We start from the raw sequence: 17762 nt of genomic DNA, 5'->3' as shown, positions 1-17762 counted from the left end.
GCTTAACTTTAGTGGCTTGGGAAAAACATAATTAAAACAAAGACACAGTTTTGTGAGCGTTTGTCCAAAGCCAGTGCTAGTCAAAAGAAACTTTTTGCTGTGTTTTCTTGTGAATGGCCTTATGCTATAGCAGTATGCATCCTGTTACAAAATTCTCTTGCCTTTTTCATTCCAATGTATGAAGATTTTCTTAACATTATTTTCAAAAGAAGAGTTGTACTCATATCTGAAAAATTTTTTGCTAGTTTAGTATGTGTTGTTATATTTATTTTCTGAACTGGATGACTATTTTGTATAGCACAGGATATCAGGAGCCAAAACACAGATGATTATGGAAGACTGGGACTTTCTTCAACTGCAGTGTGCCCTGTACATTAACAGTGAGCTCTCGGGAATTCCTCTCAACATGGCACCTAAAAAATGGACCAGAGGTTTTGTTCAGAGGCTCAAGGGAAAGCAAGGTTTGTGTAGAAAGGTGTTTTTAATTACTTTGTTTTAATTAAGTCACAGATATTTGCTATTTCAAAGCATCTTTCTGCTACTGTTGTGTTGTGCTTCAGTGATGTACCTTGAAAGATTTTCCTATGTGCTGTCTTAACAGATAACATTGTGAAAACAACTTTTGTGTAAAAGAGTTTTCAATTACTTATTTTGTTAGGTCGGTTTAGAGGCAATCTGTCTGGAAAGCGAGTGGATTTCTCTGGCAGAACGGTCATTTCACCTGATCCTAACTTAAGAATAGATGAAGTAGCAGTGCCTATTCATGTTGCTAAAATACTAACCTTTCCTGAAAAAGTAAGTAGTGTAGAACCAAAAACTTTTCTAGGCCTTTTTTCCTTTGGGTTTTTTTTCGTTTGTTTGCTTGTTTTTTCCACACCAGACATCAGTGTTGTCCTTCTTTATAGCCTTACTATAAAAGGGAGTGAATGTATTGCTTTTATATTCAAAATGTCATTCAGTGATGCTTTGCCAGTTCCTTTGCTGCTGGTAAATGAAGGTTGTACTGTTAGATATATGCAAGTGCTGTGAAGGCAAAAGGTGTAAGGAGTGACATATCGAGAGAGAAGAGTTTTGCTTGATATTTTTTTTTTAATTCATACATAGCTTCATATCTTTGTTGGTGTGTCTGTCTAAGGAGTGGTTGGGTGTTTTTATTTCTGAATTTACTTCCTGGATTTTTAATTTAATTTCACTCTGATGTTCTGCTCTAAGATTGGCTTACATTTTCATCCTCTATTCCCTCCTGCCTGTTCCCTTCAGAAGCTGGAGGCTGTGAAGGGGATTGTCAGTTGAGCCTAAAATTTGAAAATGCAAAAGACACCACAAAAAACAAGAGGTCCTGAAACGTGTTTCATTTGTTTCTGATTTAAGTCTTTATGCAACAGGTGAACAAGGCAAATATTAATTTTATGAGGAAACTTGTCCGTAATGGTCCTGACGTTCATCCTGGAGCAAACTTCATACAGCAAAGGCACACACAGATGAAAAGGTATTGTGCTTACCTGTAATGATTCACTTTTTATCTCTCCCCATCAATTGTTCTTACTGCTGTGTGAAAACCAGTTACACCTACAGGGATTAAAATTTATTTTTAGAATCTTTCATAAAGTAATTTAAAAAAAAAATTAATGATGTCCTCAGCTTTAATGTTGACTTACTTTTTAGATAATCTGTTGAATTTAAACTTAAGTGTACATACTAATCATAGAATCGTCTAGGTTGGAAAAGACCTTTAAGATCATCCAGTCCAACCATTAACCTACACTACCAAGCCCACCTAAACCAATCAAGGGTAGACTAGACTAAACCATATCCCGAAGTGCCACATCTACCCTTTTTTTGAACACTTCCAGGGATGGGGACTCCACCACCTCTCTGGGCAGCCTGTTCCAATGCCTTGACCACCCTTTTCGTAAAGAAATTATTCCTAATATCTAGCCTAAACCTCCCCTGGCACAGCTTGAGCCCATTTCCTCTCGTCCTATTGCTAGCTACTTGGGAGAAGAGACCAACACCCACCTCACTACAACCTCCTTTCAGGTAGTTGCAGAGAGCAATAAGGTCTCCCCTCAGCCTCCTCTTCTCCAGGCTAAACAACCCCAGTTCCCTCAGCTGCTCCTCATAAGACTTGTTCTCCAGACCCTTCACCAGCCTTGTTGCCTGTCTCTGAACACGCTCCAGCACCTCGATGTCTTTCTTGTATTGAGGGGCCCAAAACTGGACACAGTATTCGAGGTGCGGCCTCACCAGCGCCGAGTACAGGGGGACAATCACCTTCCTGCTCCTGCTGGCCACACTATTCCTCATACAAGCCAGGATGCTGTTGGCCTTCTTGGCCACCTGGGCACACTGCTGGCTCATGTTCAGCCGGCTATCTACCAACACCCCCAGATCCTTTTCTGCCAGGCAGCTTTCCAGCCACTCCTCCCCAAGCCTGTAGCGTTGCATGGGGTTGTTGTGACCGAAGTGCAGGACCCGGCACTTGGCCTTGTTGAACCTCATACAGTTGGCCGTGGCCCATCGATCCAGCCTGTCCAGGTCCCTCTGCAGGGCCATCCTACCCTCGAGCAGATCGACACTCCCACCCAATTTGGTGTCATCTGCAAACTTACTGAGGGCACACTCGATCCCCTCATCCAGATCATTGATAAAGATATTGAACAAGACTGGCCCTAAAACAGAGCCCTGGGGAACACCGCTCGTGACCGGCCGCCAACTGGACTTAACACCATTTACCACAACTCTCTGGGCTCGGCCACCCAACCAGTTCTTTACCCAGCGAAGAGTATGCCTGTCCAAGCCGTGAGCTGCCAGCTTCCCGAGGAGGATATTATGCGAGACGGTGTCAAAAGCTTTGCTGAAGTCCAGGTAGATGACATCCACAGCCTTTCCATCATCTACCAGGCGGGTCACCAGGTCATAGAAGGAGATCAGGTTGGTCAAGCAGGACCTGCCTTTCATGAACCCATGCTGGCTGGGTCTGATCCCCTGGTTGACCTGTACTTGCCTGTGGAGTTCGCTCAATATGAACCTCTCCATAATCTTCCCCGGCACCGAGGTCAGGCTGACAGGCCTGTAGTTCCCCGGGTCCTCCTTCTGGCCCTTCTTGTAGATGGGCGTCACATTGGCAAGCCTCCAGTCATCAGGGACCTCCCCTGTTAACCAGGACTGCTGATAGATGATGGAGAGTGGCTTGGCAAGCTCCTCTGCCAGCTCCCTCAGTACTCTCAGGTGGATCCCATCTGGCCCCATAGACTTGTGAGCATCCAGGTGGTGTAGCAGGTCATTAACTGCTTCCTCCTGGACTATGAGGGCTCCATTCTGGTCCCCATCCCTATTCTCTAGCTCAGGGGCCTGAGTACCCTGGGGATGACCGGTCTGGCTGTTGAACACAGAGGCAAAGAAGGCGTTAAGTACTTCAGCCTTTTCCTTGTCCTCGGTGACAATGTTCCCCCCCACATCCAGCAAAGAATGGAGATCCTCCTTGGCTCTCCTTTTATTGCTGATGTACTTATAAAAGCATTTTTTATTGTCTTTTACAGCACTGGCCAGATTGAGTTCTAGCTGGGCTTTTGCCTTTCTAATTTCCTCCCTGCAGGACCTAACAAGATCCCTGTACACCTCCTGAGTTGCCCGCCCCTTCTTCCAAAGGCGGTAGACCCTCCTTTTTTCCCTGAGTCCCCGCAAAAGCTCCCTATTCAGCCAGGCCGGTCGATTTCCCCGCCGGTTGGTCTTATGGCACACGGGGACAGCCCGCTCCTGTGCCCTTAAGACTTCCTTCTTGAAGAGGGCCCAGCCTTCCTGGACCCCTTTGCCCTTCAGGACCGCCTCCCAAGGGACTTTCCCAACCAGGGTCCTGAAGAGGCCAAAGTCTGCCCTCCGGAAGTCCATGGTAATAGTTTTGCTGCCCCTCCGCTTAGCATCACCCGAAATTGAGAACTTTATCATGTCGTGGTCGCTAAGCCCGAGACGGCCTCCGACCTCGACATTTCCCACAAGCCCTTCTCTGTTGGTAAACAGCAGGTCAAGCGGGGCACCTCCCCTGGTAGGCTCGCTTACCAGCTGCATTAGAAAGTTATCCCCCACGTACTCTAGGAACTTCCAAGACTGCTGCCTCTCTGCTGTGTGGTATTTCCAGCAGATGTCCGGCAAGTTGAAGTCCCCCACAAGAACAAGGGCTAGCGACTGCGGGACTTCTGCCAGCCGTTTATAGAATGCCTCATCTACCTCTACATCCTGGTTGGGTGGTCTATAGCAGACTCCCAACAGGACATCCGCCTTTCCGGCCTTCCCCCTCATCCTTACCCATAAGCATTCCACCTTGTCATCACCACTGTCAAGCTCTATGCAGTCGAAACACTCCCTAACATACAGAGCCACCCCACCGCCTTTCCTTCCCTGCCTATCCCTTCTGAAGAGCTTATAGCCCTCCAGTGTAGCATTCCAGTCATGAGAGTCGTCCCACCACGTTTCTGTGATGGCGAGTATGTCATGGCCCTCCTGCTGCACAAGGGCCTCCAGCTCCTCCTGTTTGTTGCCCATGCTACATGCATTGGTGTAGATGCACTTAAGCTGGGCTATCGATTTCGCCCCCAACGTTGTCGTGCTGCCCCTGGGCTCCTCATTAGCGGGCCCGTGTATATCCCCTTCCCCCTTCAAACCTAGTTTAAAGCCTTCTCAATGAGTCCCGCGAATTCATGGGCAAGAATCCTTTTCCCCCTTGGAGACAGCCGATCTCCATCAGCCGCCAGCAGGCCCGGTGCTGTGTAGACCTGATAGTGAACTGCAATTAGTTGGGGTTTTTCTAATGACTGAGTCTCTCTTATTTGGAATAGAGGGTGTAGTACAGAGATAAATGAAAACAGGCAGTTTTGGGCATGTTATACTGTCTGTTTTCATGGGAGAGCTAATCTGCAGTCAGTTTATGGGTAGTAAGAAGTCAAAGTATATGAGTGAAACTCCCTATATTCCCTGATACAATTGAAGTGAATTTTTTGTTTTTACAAATAGACTTTTTTCTTGTTTTACTGATCACTGTAGCTTTGTTAACTGATGTCACAAATACATTCCCTATTTAAAATAGCAGCAGGGCTGATGTTTAATGATGCAATCCACACCAGTTTTGTCTTCTAGTTATTGTAGTACAAATACTCCAACATTTAGTGGAGTATTATAAACACAGAATTTATTTTCAGTTGTCTTTACACCTTTCTGACTTTATTTCTTCTGACTCCATTGTTATGTGTTACTGTAAGGTTTTTGAAATACGGAAACAGAGAAAAGATGGCCCAGGAGCTGAAGTTTGGTGATATCGTGGAGCGACATCTTATAGATGGTGACATAGTCCTATTCAATCGACAACCCTCTCTTCATAAGCTGAGCATCATGGCTCACATTGTAAGTGCACACACAGCCTAACATACAGGTAGTGCATCCCTGAATATTAGGTGGTTTACCTTTGCTGGTGTTCATCTCTTGCACACACAAAAATAAACAGCTGCTTCTGAAATACTGCGTGGGGACGAGCATGAATACAGTGCAGTTGTGCTTTTGCATGGGAATTGATGCATAACTGGGCAGGGTGCTGTCTGGACAATTCTCTTAATAGCCATAATTGACCTTGGTATCTGTTCTTGCGTAAGCATTTCATTTTTGTAGAGTTGATGTGATCTCTACAGTGTGTGCTGATTTCTGTGCTTTGTATAAATTCTTAATAATGGAAGTTATTAGCTACACTTGTATAATATAACCTGAGTACGATTTCTTTCAGTTCCTGGTTGAGTTAAATCCTATAATCAGAAATTTTGACTCATGTCTGTAGTAAAAAGAAAGGATAAAGCCTACAAGGAAGCATTTGGGCATGGCATTTCATCTTTTAGCATGCTTGACTGCATGTGCATCACCTTTTTTTTTTTTTTTTTTTTTTAGGCTAGAGTAAAACCGCATAGGACATTCAGATTTAACGAATGTGTCTGTACACCATACAATGCAGACTTTGATGGAGATGAGATGAACCTTCACCTTCCTCAGACAGAAGAAGCAAAAGCAGAAGCACTTGTTTTAATGGGGGTATGTAGATAATGCTGGGGTTGGGATTTTGCTAGTGATGGATGGGCTGAGCCCTGTATTTCTTAACTTGCATGTGAAATCTGAAATATTATCAAGATTCCTGGGTATGGATAATGTGCGACTGTGAAGCTGCCTGAAAACTCTGCAAAAGGGAATTTAGAATAAATTGGGACTGTTATGCAATGGTAGCCTAATAGGCTTATATTTAGCATCTGTGGAAAATGCAGTGGTTTTAAGTAAGTAGATGTCATTAGTATGTTTCTGCCTGACTGTCCTTAGTGATTGCTACCAAAATAGGTGCCTCTGTTACCAAACAGATACATACTTTGTTTTCTGGTTTGACAGCCTGGCAACTGCAGGTGATCAGACCAACTGCAAATGAGACAGCACTAGTGTGCTTGTCCTGGAGAAGGCAGTTTATCAGAGGAGGCAGGAGACAGTAGGCTCTTAGGGCAGGGGAGAAAATGGAGAAGGAAGGGTAGATAAAGAGGGATCTGATGATTGCAGGCATTGATCTGTGGTGTGAAAGTAGAGTTGGTAGCAACGATCTGAGGATTTTCCAATACATTGCTCAGTTAAGGTGACTGAATGCCGTTGCTACTGCAGATGTACCGACACAGCTGTTGGGTGCAGCGTGTATTGCCTTGCTGAACTGATTTGGCAGCTTAAAAAGAAACACACCCACCCTGCCCCTCCACCCCCCCCCAAGTGTGTGATTCAGGTTTGTGTGGGCCTGTGAACAGTTCAGCCAAAACTCTGCTGCATAGGTGGGGGTGATTAACTGGAGCAGTAGTCTGAGTAAGGCATAAGAAAATGGTGCTAGTGGAAGTGGCTAGCTTGATTATTACATATCAGCAGGGGCCACACAACTTGCAATATTTCACTAGCTCCCTGTAGTGAGTATAACCTCTTTTGTCCCTTCTCAGATTCTCAAAGCTAGCTTCCCTTCCCTGTCCCATTTGAACAGCAACCTACCAAACACATCAAGTTGATTGCAACTCCTGCTTTGGAAACAGAATATGTCATTTCCAGTAACTATTCTCAAATTATTCCTTAACTGTCAGTAGATTTGCATGGGCTGTAGTGAACTGAAACTTCTAGTTGATTTTTTTCTATCTTTTTGAAGACAGATGGTCTTCAGTTTAGAAAAAACTTTTAACCATTTTTGCTAAAATAACTGTCTTAAATGGTAAGTTTCTTCTGAATAATAAGTGGAGTATCAGTGTCTTCAAATGCGTGATTTTTTTGTTTCTTGCATCATACAGACTAAAGCAAACTTGGTAACACCAAGAAATGGAGAACCTCTCATCGCTGCTATTCAAGATTTCCTCACAGGTGTGTACATAAGCTAACTTTAGAGCTGTGTGATTTAACAGTTGTTCCTTCACAATCACTTCCCTCTTTTCCAGAATTTTTCTATATTAATTAAAAAAATTCTTTCACAAGTCAAAGTGATATTAGGACAGTAAGGCCATTGTTAGTCTGAAATACAATGATGATCTCAGAATCTCTTCTGATACTGTTTATCTTTGTAGGTGCAATTATTATTACCTTTGCATATGTTTTGCAGTGTTTCTCCTGCAGAGAACATGAATGTTTGGGATCTTTGTAGGTGTTAGGTAGACTGATTATGTAGAGGAGTTGAATTCATTAGTCAAAAATTAGTTTTAACCTACAGTAAGTACCTTCAAGTTTCCTTGATTCTTTGGGAGATGTCCAATAGATATAAGGAAGAAAGTGTACAAAAATTAATGCCCAAGCCTTATTTTTACCTATGGGATAGAGTTTGAGAGGGAGAATAGATTCTAGAAATGCACTGGTTTTAATTTTTAGAAATTTGATTGTGGAGCAATTTTAAAAAAAACCCAGTAATTCTAGAAAGGATTTACAACTGAAGCCGTCTAAACTATTGTCATTTTGCGTAGTAAGTAGATAACTAGTATTAGACTGACATTGATGCTGAATATGCAATAGCTTTTCAAGTTAGTCTTATTTTAGTTTGTCACATAAATAATTTTTTACATTCTAGGTGCCTATCTTCTTACATTAAAAGATACCTTTTTTGATCGAGCCAAAGCCTGTCAAATTATTGCTTCTATCCTGGTTGGCAAGGATGAAAAGGTTAAAGTTCGTCTTCCACCTCCAGCAATTCTGAAGGTGTGTCAAACTATTTTTTTAATGTTGCTAAGACTCTCTCTGTTGTGTGTTCTTGACTCATGGTGATGCTGTCAGCAGAGACAGTTCATTTTTTCTCTGACTTTAGTTTTGTATGAGATTTTTGTATTTGTTCAAGTGCAAGGATCAGATTTCAGGGTCAAAGCTATGCAGAAGTTGTTTGATGGTTTCTGATGATGAACAGAGTCAACCTTGGATGGTGCAGTCCAGATGCAGGGTTCCATCAGGGTTGAAACATAGCATTGCTACTATCCTGCTACTGTGAGACAGACCATTTGGCTATCCATGGTCAGTAGAAGATATATTGTTCTTGGTAACCTCGCTGATACTGGCTGTGCAGACTGATATGGGGCTGCGTGGAGAAACTGTGTTATTCCTTGGGTGCCCTCAAGTAATGTCCTGAAATGCTCAACAGTTCTAGGTTTCAGTATCCCAAATTTAGGAGATATTAAACCTGTGAAATAGTATGCTTTAGTTGTTAACCTGACAATGTGTTAAAGATTAGAGAGAATGAGTGCTATGTGATTTTTTTTGTTGGTTTGTTTGGGGGTTGGGTTTTTTTGTTGTTACATCATGTACACAAAATATTTATTATGAAGGGCAGAGTATTTGTGTATTTGTCACAAGCTTTGAAGAGAGCTATAGTATCATTTATTAGACTAGGGTCTGTTAAGCCTTCATTCACATAACATTTAAGGGTGTCTGTATTTGATTGATTTTATATTTGAGGCAAACAGTATTGTTTGAAGAGAGTTCAGTATACTTTCAGATTTGTTAAATACTCAGTATTAGTGTATACATTTTTTTTATACCCTTTGTTTAACAAGCAGTATAATATTAAGGAAATTCAGAAAGTGAAATTGAAATACCAATGAACAATGCTAATTTAAAGCAAGGTCAGAGCATTTGTGGGCAGTATCTAATGTGGATTTTCTAAGTTTATATGAATTTTTGTTAATAACTAAGAGCAGTGATTCTTTGCTGCTGTCACTCCAACTTAATAATTTTAGTGCTAGCTGTGACAGTTACTTTTGTTTAACTACAGATGAGGAGAGTACATAATTATATGAATCTTTAACCTCCTAAAATTTAAACCAAAGGCACTCTATGAAGAAGGAATTGTAAATGTTGCAACTTCTTTGAGAAATGAAATGGCAGCAGCATCTAATTTTTTTTTTCCTTTTCTATTCAGAAAGGCAAACATAACAGTAAGAGGGAGCAACAGAGCATATTTCTCTAAATGCACACACATACCCTTATGTAAAGGATAACCATTCAGCAGTCAGCATTTTTATATCTATAGAAGTGCATAATACTTCCCTATTCAAAGGAATGCTACTATGCACTTCTACAAGTATAGTTCAGTGTAGAAAGGTTCTGTATAGAAAATAATTTTACTATTAAATTCTTGCTGGTTTACTGTAGTTGTAGCATAAAGTCTGTAATCCTAATTCTTTTCCTTTTGTTTTTCTAAGCCTGTAACACTCTGGACAGGAAAACAGGTTTTCAGCCTCATTCTCAAACCCAGTGATGATTGTCCTGTAAAAGCCAATCTGCGAACAAAGGGCAAACAGTATTGTGGCAAAGGGGAAGACCTGTGTTACAACGATTCTTGTGAGTGACGCGTCTAAAGCTGTGCTTTGGAAGTCTTCTAAGAAATTGTAGCTATCGTTTTGTTGAGTTTGTTGCTGTTGAGCTCACTGTAGGAGTTAAAGCAGTACTTCACATAAGTATTCTTGAAATGAAAAATAAAATGAGGCAGTTTTTCTCAAAAGCTGAAGTTATCCTGAACACCAAAGAAAAGACTTGAGTGTTTTCTTGTAATAAAATTTCTTTCGTATGATGCTAGGCTTGTCGTGATACTAATGTAGTATTTGAAGGGGAGAGAGATAAAAGCAAAGAAGTTTAGGAGGTGGTTGTGCAGAGGGCAAATGGAAGAATTTAGTATCTTAAGTGGGGGTAGTGATACAGGGATTAGAAGTCAAACAGTGAAAGGAGTTAGGATATGTAGAAAAGATAGGAATCCCTAGGATATCAAACCATCTGTATCCCTCCAGTTAGGGAAGTCAGAGTGGCAGGTGGAATGCAAAGCATCAGGGTTGAAGAGGCTATAAGAGATGAGCAAGGCTTTGCTTGTTATTAATTTAACATTCATGTGGTAACAGCTGGAAAAGAACTTGAGCAGGCAGGATTAGCTTGGCTCCTTGCTGCTCAGAGCTGTGAGTTGAGGAACATAGGGAGGAACCACTGATTTACAGTAATTCCGTCATGTAATGTTGATGTGAGAAAGAATTTACTAATTGGGACTCAAATCCACTCTACACCAGACTCTGAGCAGTTTCTTTAGAAGGTAGGACCACTCTGTGGTTGTGAAGTTGGTTATAAACATGTTGGCATGGTTTTTTTCAGCCTCTAAGGAATGTGGGGTAAAAGGCAACAAAGCAATCCCGTTCACACTCGTGTGAACATAGGCCATCTTCTTTGCTCCGCAGCCTTTTCATTTTAAGAAGTATAGGAAGAATTTCCATCTGCTGAGTTCGACACTAGTAGATGATGCGGAAAACTTTTGGATTTCATTGGTGGCTCTGTTCAGTTCTCTGAAAAAACTTCATTTCTGAAGCAACACTAATTCTCTTCAGAAAGTTCCCTGCAAATTCTCCAAAGTCTCAAGAAATTCTGGTATCATATTTTGATTGTATATAATAGGTAATAGAGCAGTGACTTCTGGTTCAAGATGATGATTACCTAAATTCACATTGAAAATACTGAACATAGAGCACAGTGTGCAAACCTCTACAGTATTCTGCATAAAATAATTTAAACAGGATCCATCTAGATGTGCCAGTTCTTCTTTGAAAGATGCATAATGAAGTTGAGGGTGAACATATATTGTACTACTCTCAGAAAATATGTCTAAAGTTCATGTACAGAAGATACTTTTTAATTTATTAAAAGCTAAAGCTTATAAGGAAGATTCAGTGCCTGAAATGGAAGGTTCCTGATGAAGCAAAAGGAAGTCATCTAAAAGGGGAAATGTGTATAGGCCTACAGGCAGGAGAGATGTCTTTGATATGCTTGTAATTAAAGAGACATCCGAGTCCATTAAATTTAATCTGTGCCTACAGAGGTGATTGAGTTAAACTGAGTATCAAAATCTTTGAGTGAGAGAACTGTAATTTCACTTCTGAAATTCTGTTGTATTTCTAGATAAATAAATAAATAACTTTGGTTTATTATGCATGATTGAGGACTTTATTTCTGGACAAATAAGACTTGAACACTTTTTTCTGATTAAGTTTATTTTTAGATTTTTAACAAAGGATTATTCACAATGTTTCTCACAAGTCTTAAATTGGATACAGTTGCCTTTCTAAGGAGGAAGGGAGATGAATTTTAACTTAAGTTGGTAAGGTCCGGTTGCAGGCTGTTTGCCTTCCATACTTACTCATGTACTTCTACAGATACATTAAATGTATGTCTTTGGGTTCTGTTCTTTTCATGAATAGAGCTTTTATTTAAAAACCTATTCGATAATTCATTACTAGAGTTTAGGTAATGTTTTGGAAAAACGATGAATTCTTTTTGCCTTTTTATTTCTAGATGTCACAATTCAAAACAGTGAGTTAATGAGTGGCAGTATGGACAAAGGGACCTTAGGTTCAGGATCCAAGAACAATATCTTCTACATCTTGCTGAGAGACTGGGGACAGGTAGAAGCTGCAGATGCCATGTCACGACTGGCCAGACTTGCTCCTGTTTATCTTTGTAAGTAATGGGAGAAGTACATTTCCTTGTAAAGTAGTATCTTAAAGCAGAAATACAGAGCAATCAAGCAAGATTTTTGCTTCAAATATGATCTGCTGTGTTTAAAAAAATAAGCTAGTTATGAAACTGTCAGAAACAGTGAAACAACTGATTTTGCTTACGATGGTTGCACGATGCGAGGAAAAAATAAAGTTCCCAATGATAATATTTTCTGGGTTTAATTTGTTTTCTCTATATGAGATTGAGCTATCAATATAGTCTTGTGTGTTTTGTTGTTTTGGTTTTTTTTTTTAAATAAAAGCTAATCGTGGATTTTCAATTGGAATTGGTGATGTAACCCCTGGGCAGGGCCTGCTAAAAGCTAAGTATGAGCTCCTGAATGCTGGCTATAAGAAATGTGATGAGTATATTGAAGCTCTGAACACTGGCAAGCTACAGCAGCAGCCTGGTTGTACTGCGGAAGAGACACTAGAGGTAAAATTTTTAATTTAAATCACTATATATTTAGAGTAGAGACTTCATGAATATATTCATGTAAATTAAGCTGGTGCTGCTGACAAAAAGGGTTGTCATGTCACTGGCTACCCCTGTCTTATCCCAAGAAAGACTTTTTGTGCAGCAAACTGGAAAGTCATGCAAGTTAAAAGTTAAACTTGTTTTACTGAAAGCAACATCTAGGTTTCTTTCTCTTTGAATTTGCTTTGACTACTGAAGGTATTGCTGGCAAGTGACAGAGTACTGTTCATGTACAGTATTTTTAACGAATGCTGAATCTCTGAAATCTTGGATTTCAGGCCTTAATCCTTAAAGAACTGTCTGTTATCAGAGATCACGCTGGCAGTGCCTGTCTCAGAGAACTGGACAAGAGCAACAGTCCCCTCATCATGGCTCTCTGTGGTTCTAAAGGTAGGGATAGCTAAACTTTGGAAGTGGACTGCTCGCTCCATCACTGTTCTCAACTTGTTCTGTCTTTCTAGCTTGTTTTACAGAGTCAGTTGTTCAAGTATTAAATTCATGTCTTATAGATTTGAAGTGACTCTTCTCAGTAAGTACAGGCTGGGTACAGTTAATTAAAATCAAGCTGATGAGCTAGTTTTTGTATCTTTAGATTTTTAGTACAAAAAACCTCCTATTGGAACTTCAGATGTTCTTAAGTCTTGAATCTAGGAAATGATATATTAAGAATTGGAACTAATACTTCAGCCATGTTCACTGCTTTGTTGCTGAAGGATCACCTGTGTAGTAAATACTTGGTTTGTACTCAAATTCTTATTGAAGCTTTCCTTTGTTTCCTATGAGAATTTGAAGAAATCACTTAACTCTTTGCCTTTATCTGTATCTAACAGATTGTGGAAAGCCTCAGGGTAACATTTTGAATTTCTAAAGTGGTACTGAAATGCAAGAAGGATATATTAAGTGGATAATTGGGGGGGGGGGGGGGGGGGGGGGCGTTGTTTGTAAACATGTTCAGCAAATAAAACTTCCGAGTTAGTCACTTAATTCTCTGAGACTTAATTTGTTCTAGGAATCTTGTTAGACACTGAACCCTTCATGAAAAATATTGTTAAAATATGTTTATTGAAGAAATTGTGAAGCAAAATAGGTAGGTTAGGATCATGGGTTGTATAAAACACAATCCATAGTAAAAAACAGGATAATATAAGACTAATAAGAATATTTGACTATAAATAGTGATGGCATGAATGTCTGTGACCCAAAGAAAAAAATTTTAGTTGTTGTTGTTAGCTATATTATAGACTAACTTCGTTGTCAATCTCTACGTAAATGCTGAAATGAACAGAAGTAGCAAAAGCTTCTTTAACTGTTGCAATTCTGAGTGCATTTTTGAAGAATTATGAAGCTAAGAAATAAATCTTCATAGAAGTGAAGACAGCTGATCAGAGGAGCAGTGATATTCCTCATTTGTGAGTGATTTTTTTTTTTTTTTTCCTTTCTTTTCAGGCTCCTTCATTAATATATCCCAGATGATTGCTTGTGTAGGTCAGCAGGCTATCAGTGGGTCCCGCGTTCCTGATGGATTTGAGAACAGATCCTTGCCTCACTTTGAGAAGCATTCTAAGGTAATTCTGTATGTTTACAATACACTGTAAAGAAAAGTGAAACAAATTGCCTTAAGCCATTTTAAGAAGGACACATGATAGAATGTGTTGTCATGACATGGTGAAGAAAAAGGATCACATATGGTGAATCTAAAATGTTTTGAATGTGATTTGGGAGTTAACAGTAGTGCTGTGAATTGCCATAGGATGTCTAGTTAGCTTTAATTTTTACAGCTAAGCCTTGCTTAGACCTTTCTAATTTAGTGAAATTAAACTAAGTCTGATGATACATTAAAAATAATTTGTTAAAGTTTCTCTCTTGTGTTCTGTTTCACTGCACTAAGACTTTTCAGGACAACTGCTGGGTGTGTGTTAGTATCTTTAGACAGGTGAAACATGCCAGATAAACCATTCTGGAGTCTTATTTTCTTTTCCCCCTAGGATAGATATCATGGCCTACTCTGAACATTCTGTGTTGGAGTTCTGTTCTACAGGAAGCAATAGAGAGTCTCGTGCACTTGTTAATAAAATTCAGTGAAGTTTTTTTTTTTTTAAACTGCTATCTGAAATCTAATGGATCAGTTGAGAAGGTTCTAGGTACCATCCATCAATCTTGTTAGTGTGTTAGTCAGATAACTCAAGTGTCAGATGGTAGCCATGACACTTACATTTGTCACCGAATGTCCAAATTTCAACTTCTGAGTTCTGTAACATAAAATCTTTTCTTTTCTGAATAAAACAAAGAAGAAAATAACTTCATGGATTAGATGAGAAGGTGAAAGTTAAATTTTAACTCTAGCTTTTTTACTGATTTAGAAAGCACTACCTGTTAAAATAACAACAAAAAGTGATCTTCTAAGGTGAACCTCTTTGTAGCCTATACATTGTTGTATGTGATCATGGAGGCCATTTGGTGTTATTTGACTTAAAGGGGTGCCTGCATAAAGTTCATTGGCAAAAACTCTTCTCAGAGGTGAGGGCAAACTATTGGAAAGAATTGGTTACGTACATATCTCCAGTCACATTTTTTCTGGATTCCTTAGTCCTCAGCACTGCAAATACCTTTGCTATACTACACCACCTTTTCAACTTTTGTAACTTTAAGGGAGGCCGAAGAGTTAGAAATTGGTGTAGTGTTTGCAAGGAATGGCAAGAAGCATGACAAGGCTTGTAGGAGGAGGAACAAAATCTATTAGATTAGCTTGGATGAACTAGGCAAGGGTTTCAAAGCCTTTATTCAGATCTAAAATGCAAACATTGAACTTCAAAGCTAAATGCAGCTGAGAATTGCTCTGTGTTTGTGTGTGTATGTATTGGCTGACTATCTGAAAGAATTTAGATGACACGTTTTTTTCTGTAACATGGATACAGAATGTACATTGCATTTTAACTGTTTTTTCCCACTCTTCTCTGTAGCTCCCAGCAGCAAAAGGCTTTGTTGCTAATAGCTTCTATTCTGGGTTGACTCCCACTGAATTTTTTTTTCATACAATGGCTGGTCGAGAAGGTCTGGTTGACACAGCTGTAAAAACAGCTGAAACTGGATATATGCAGGTAACTGTCAGTGGAGTGGGGGTTTTATCAGTCTTGCAAAAGGAGGATATTTCTTATGGGCAAGTTGAGGTGAGGGGTGGGGGAGAACTGCATACATTATGTGTACATATGTTTGGTTTTAATGTAACAGAGAGTAATTTATACTGTGAAATACATGACTGCTCTATTCTCTGGTAGTCGTGAGGTTTGTAAACCAGACCTTGGGCAATGGTACAGTAACATGCTTGTATTAAGCTGTTTCCTTAAGAGGGTGTCAGAAGCCCTTGTTCTGTGGAATACTTGAGGACTACTTTCTATGTAGTGTGTGTTCCTAAAACCATGTGAATGATGGAAGCTTTGTCCATACATTATAACACAGATTTGAGTTGTGAGTGCTTTTTCAGATACAGTATTTCAACAATGAGAACCCAAAACCACAAATCCCTGCTATTTAAAAAAAGATTGTCTGGATGACAGAAATATGGCTAAAGTTCCTTTTCAGCATCTGTCCTCTTTAGGTAACACACACCTTGGCTATTAGACTTGGACTTAAAGTTCTGTAAGGTGTTGGTGTCTTTGGCTGTATCTCCTGTGAAAATACAGGTCCCTCCAACAAAGCTTCTTGCTATTATGAGCAGTCTTAAGACTTCAGTGAAAATATTTAAGTAGTATTTTAAGTATAGTCCTCTTCCCAGTGCAACAGGCAATAGAAAAGCCAAGATAATTTGGGGCTGGGGACACATTCAGAGATACACAAGTAAGTCTACAAAGACTGAAATCAGTTCCTTTTGGGGTGGGTGACTAATTAGACCATTTGTCTCCCAAACTAACAGAATAATGTTTGCATGTGTGTAAGTATATACAAATATTTATAAATATAATAAGCAACCTGCAAAATATTTTTCCTCATCAACTTTCACCCTGCATGAATAAATTGTAGCACTTGGACTTCGGAATTTAAAGAGAAATCTTAACATTTATTTCATCTTACCTTCTTCCTTGGTGAAAAAAAAAATTACCATTTTATATTCTTTACTGAGCTAACTTACTTTCATAGAACAATGCAGTCCGTCTTTTGAGTAAAAACATTTTTAACCACTAATGCTTCATAGCATGCCTTCTTTTTGGGAGGTGGAGGAAGGAAGTTGGTAGTAAAGGGATTTCCCAATGCAAAGAATTAATGTAACAGAAGTAGCTAACACTGGTAGGAAAATAGTAGCTATTGGCTTTGACAGGTGGGCTCTTTGGTTTTTGTCAGTGAAAATAATAGTTGACTAGTTTTGCTTCCATAGGCAAAAAGCATTGTATCCCTTGAGAAATAAACCTGATTGGAAGAACATGAAAAAAAAAACCAACCCCAAACCAAAAAAATTCCTCAGACTATAATACCAGCCGGGTTAGCTCAGTTGGTTAGAGCATGGTGCTAATAACGCCAAGTTCACAGGTTCAGTCCCTGCTCACTGCAGGGGGGTTGGGCTCAATGATCTCTCAAGGTCCCTTCCAAGCCAAAGCATTCTATGATTCTATGATAATAGGTTCTTGCAGCTTAGCTAGGTTTCTTATATGATGGAACTTCTGTGTGGCGAATTGTGTTGTTGCTTTACATTTTGTTATTGTTGGCTTTCATGTTCTGGGGAATGTACAGTAAAGCCCTAGGGATAATGTGTGACTTAAAATAGGTTTTCATGCCTGCTAATCACTGTGTCAGATTTATTTCTTGAGTCCAGTTTCTATTACTTTTTATAATCCCAATCAATAGCTATTTTTAAAAAGATCCTATTTACTTTCCTTCTCTCCTTGCACTTCCCCCCCCCGCCCCTTCAGAGACGGCTGGTAAAGTCACTTGAAGATCTTTGCTCACAGTATGATTTGACAGTAAGAAGTTCTACTGGTGACATTATACAGTTTATTTATGGAGGAGATGGCTTGGATCCTGCAGCCATGGAAGGGAAGGATGAACCGCTGGAATTCAAGCGAGTTCTAGACAATATTAGGGTAAGGATTACTGAAATCTTTGTTGGAAGTGTGAAAAGACTATTAAGCATGTATGAGGAAGTAGTAAATTACAGGGAGAATTGTTTCAGTTGAAGTATTTATTTTTAAATTGCCTTTTGAGTGGTCCTGGTCAGTCTTTCAGCATATGTATACTAAGAGTTACAG

General features: G+C 39.7%; 1 protein-coding gene across 2 annotated transcripts in view; it reads left to right on the top strand.

The window, feature by feature from the left end:
* The window catches only part of POLR3A (RNA polymerase III subunit A), a 40712-nt gene that overhangs the window by 5416 nt on the left and 17534 nt on the right, over nt 1-17762 (top strand). For both annotated transcript variants that reach the window (XM_075717489.1, XM_075717490.1), the window contains 14 exons: nt 299-461; nt 659-795; nt 1386-1489; nt 5256-5397; nt 5929-6069; nt 7335-7404; nt 8099-8226; nt 9720-9858; nt 11845-12009; nt 12311-12483; nt 12804-12915; nt 13972-14090; nt 15486-15623; nt 17427-17597. In XM_075717489.1, coding sequence (XP_075573604.1) covers nt 299-461; nt 659-795; nt 1386-1489; nt 5256-5397; nt 5929-6069; nt 7335-7404; nt 8099-8226; nt 9720-9858; nt 11845-12009; nt 12311-12483; nt 12804-12915; nt 13972-14090; nt 15486-15623; nt 17427-17597 — 1902 coding nt within the window. The remainder of the gene's footprint in view (nt 1-298; nt 462-658; nt 796-1385; nt 1490-5255; nt 5398-5928; nt 6070-7334; nt 7405-8098; nt 8227-9719; nt 9859-11844; nt 12010-12310; nt 12484-12803; nt 12916-13971; nt 14091-15485; nt 15624-17426; nt 17598-17762) is intronic.

Source organism: Pelecanus crispus, chromosome 10, assembly GCF_030463565.1.
Source record: "Pelecanus crispus isolate bPelCri1 chromosome 10, bPelCri1.pri, whole genome shotgun sequence".
NCBI classification, from domain to species: domain Eukaryota; kingdom Metazoa; phylum Chordata; class Aves; order Pelecaniformes; family Pelecanidae; genus Pelecanus; species Pelecanus crispus.
Note: the sequence above shows the minus strand (reverse complement) of the source record. Positions and strands in the feature narration are given on the sequence as shown.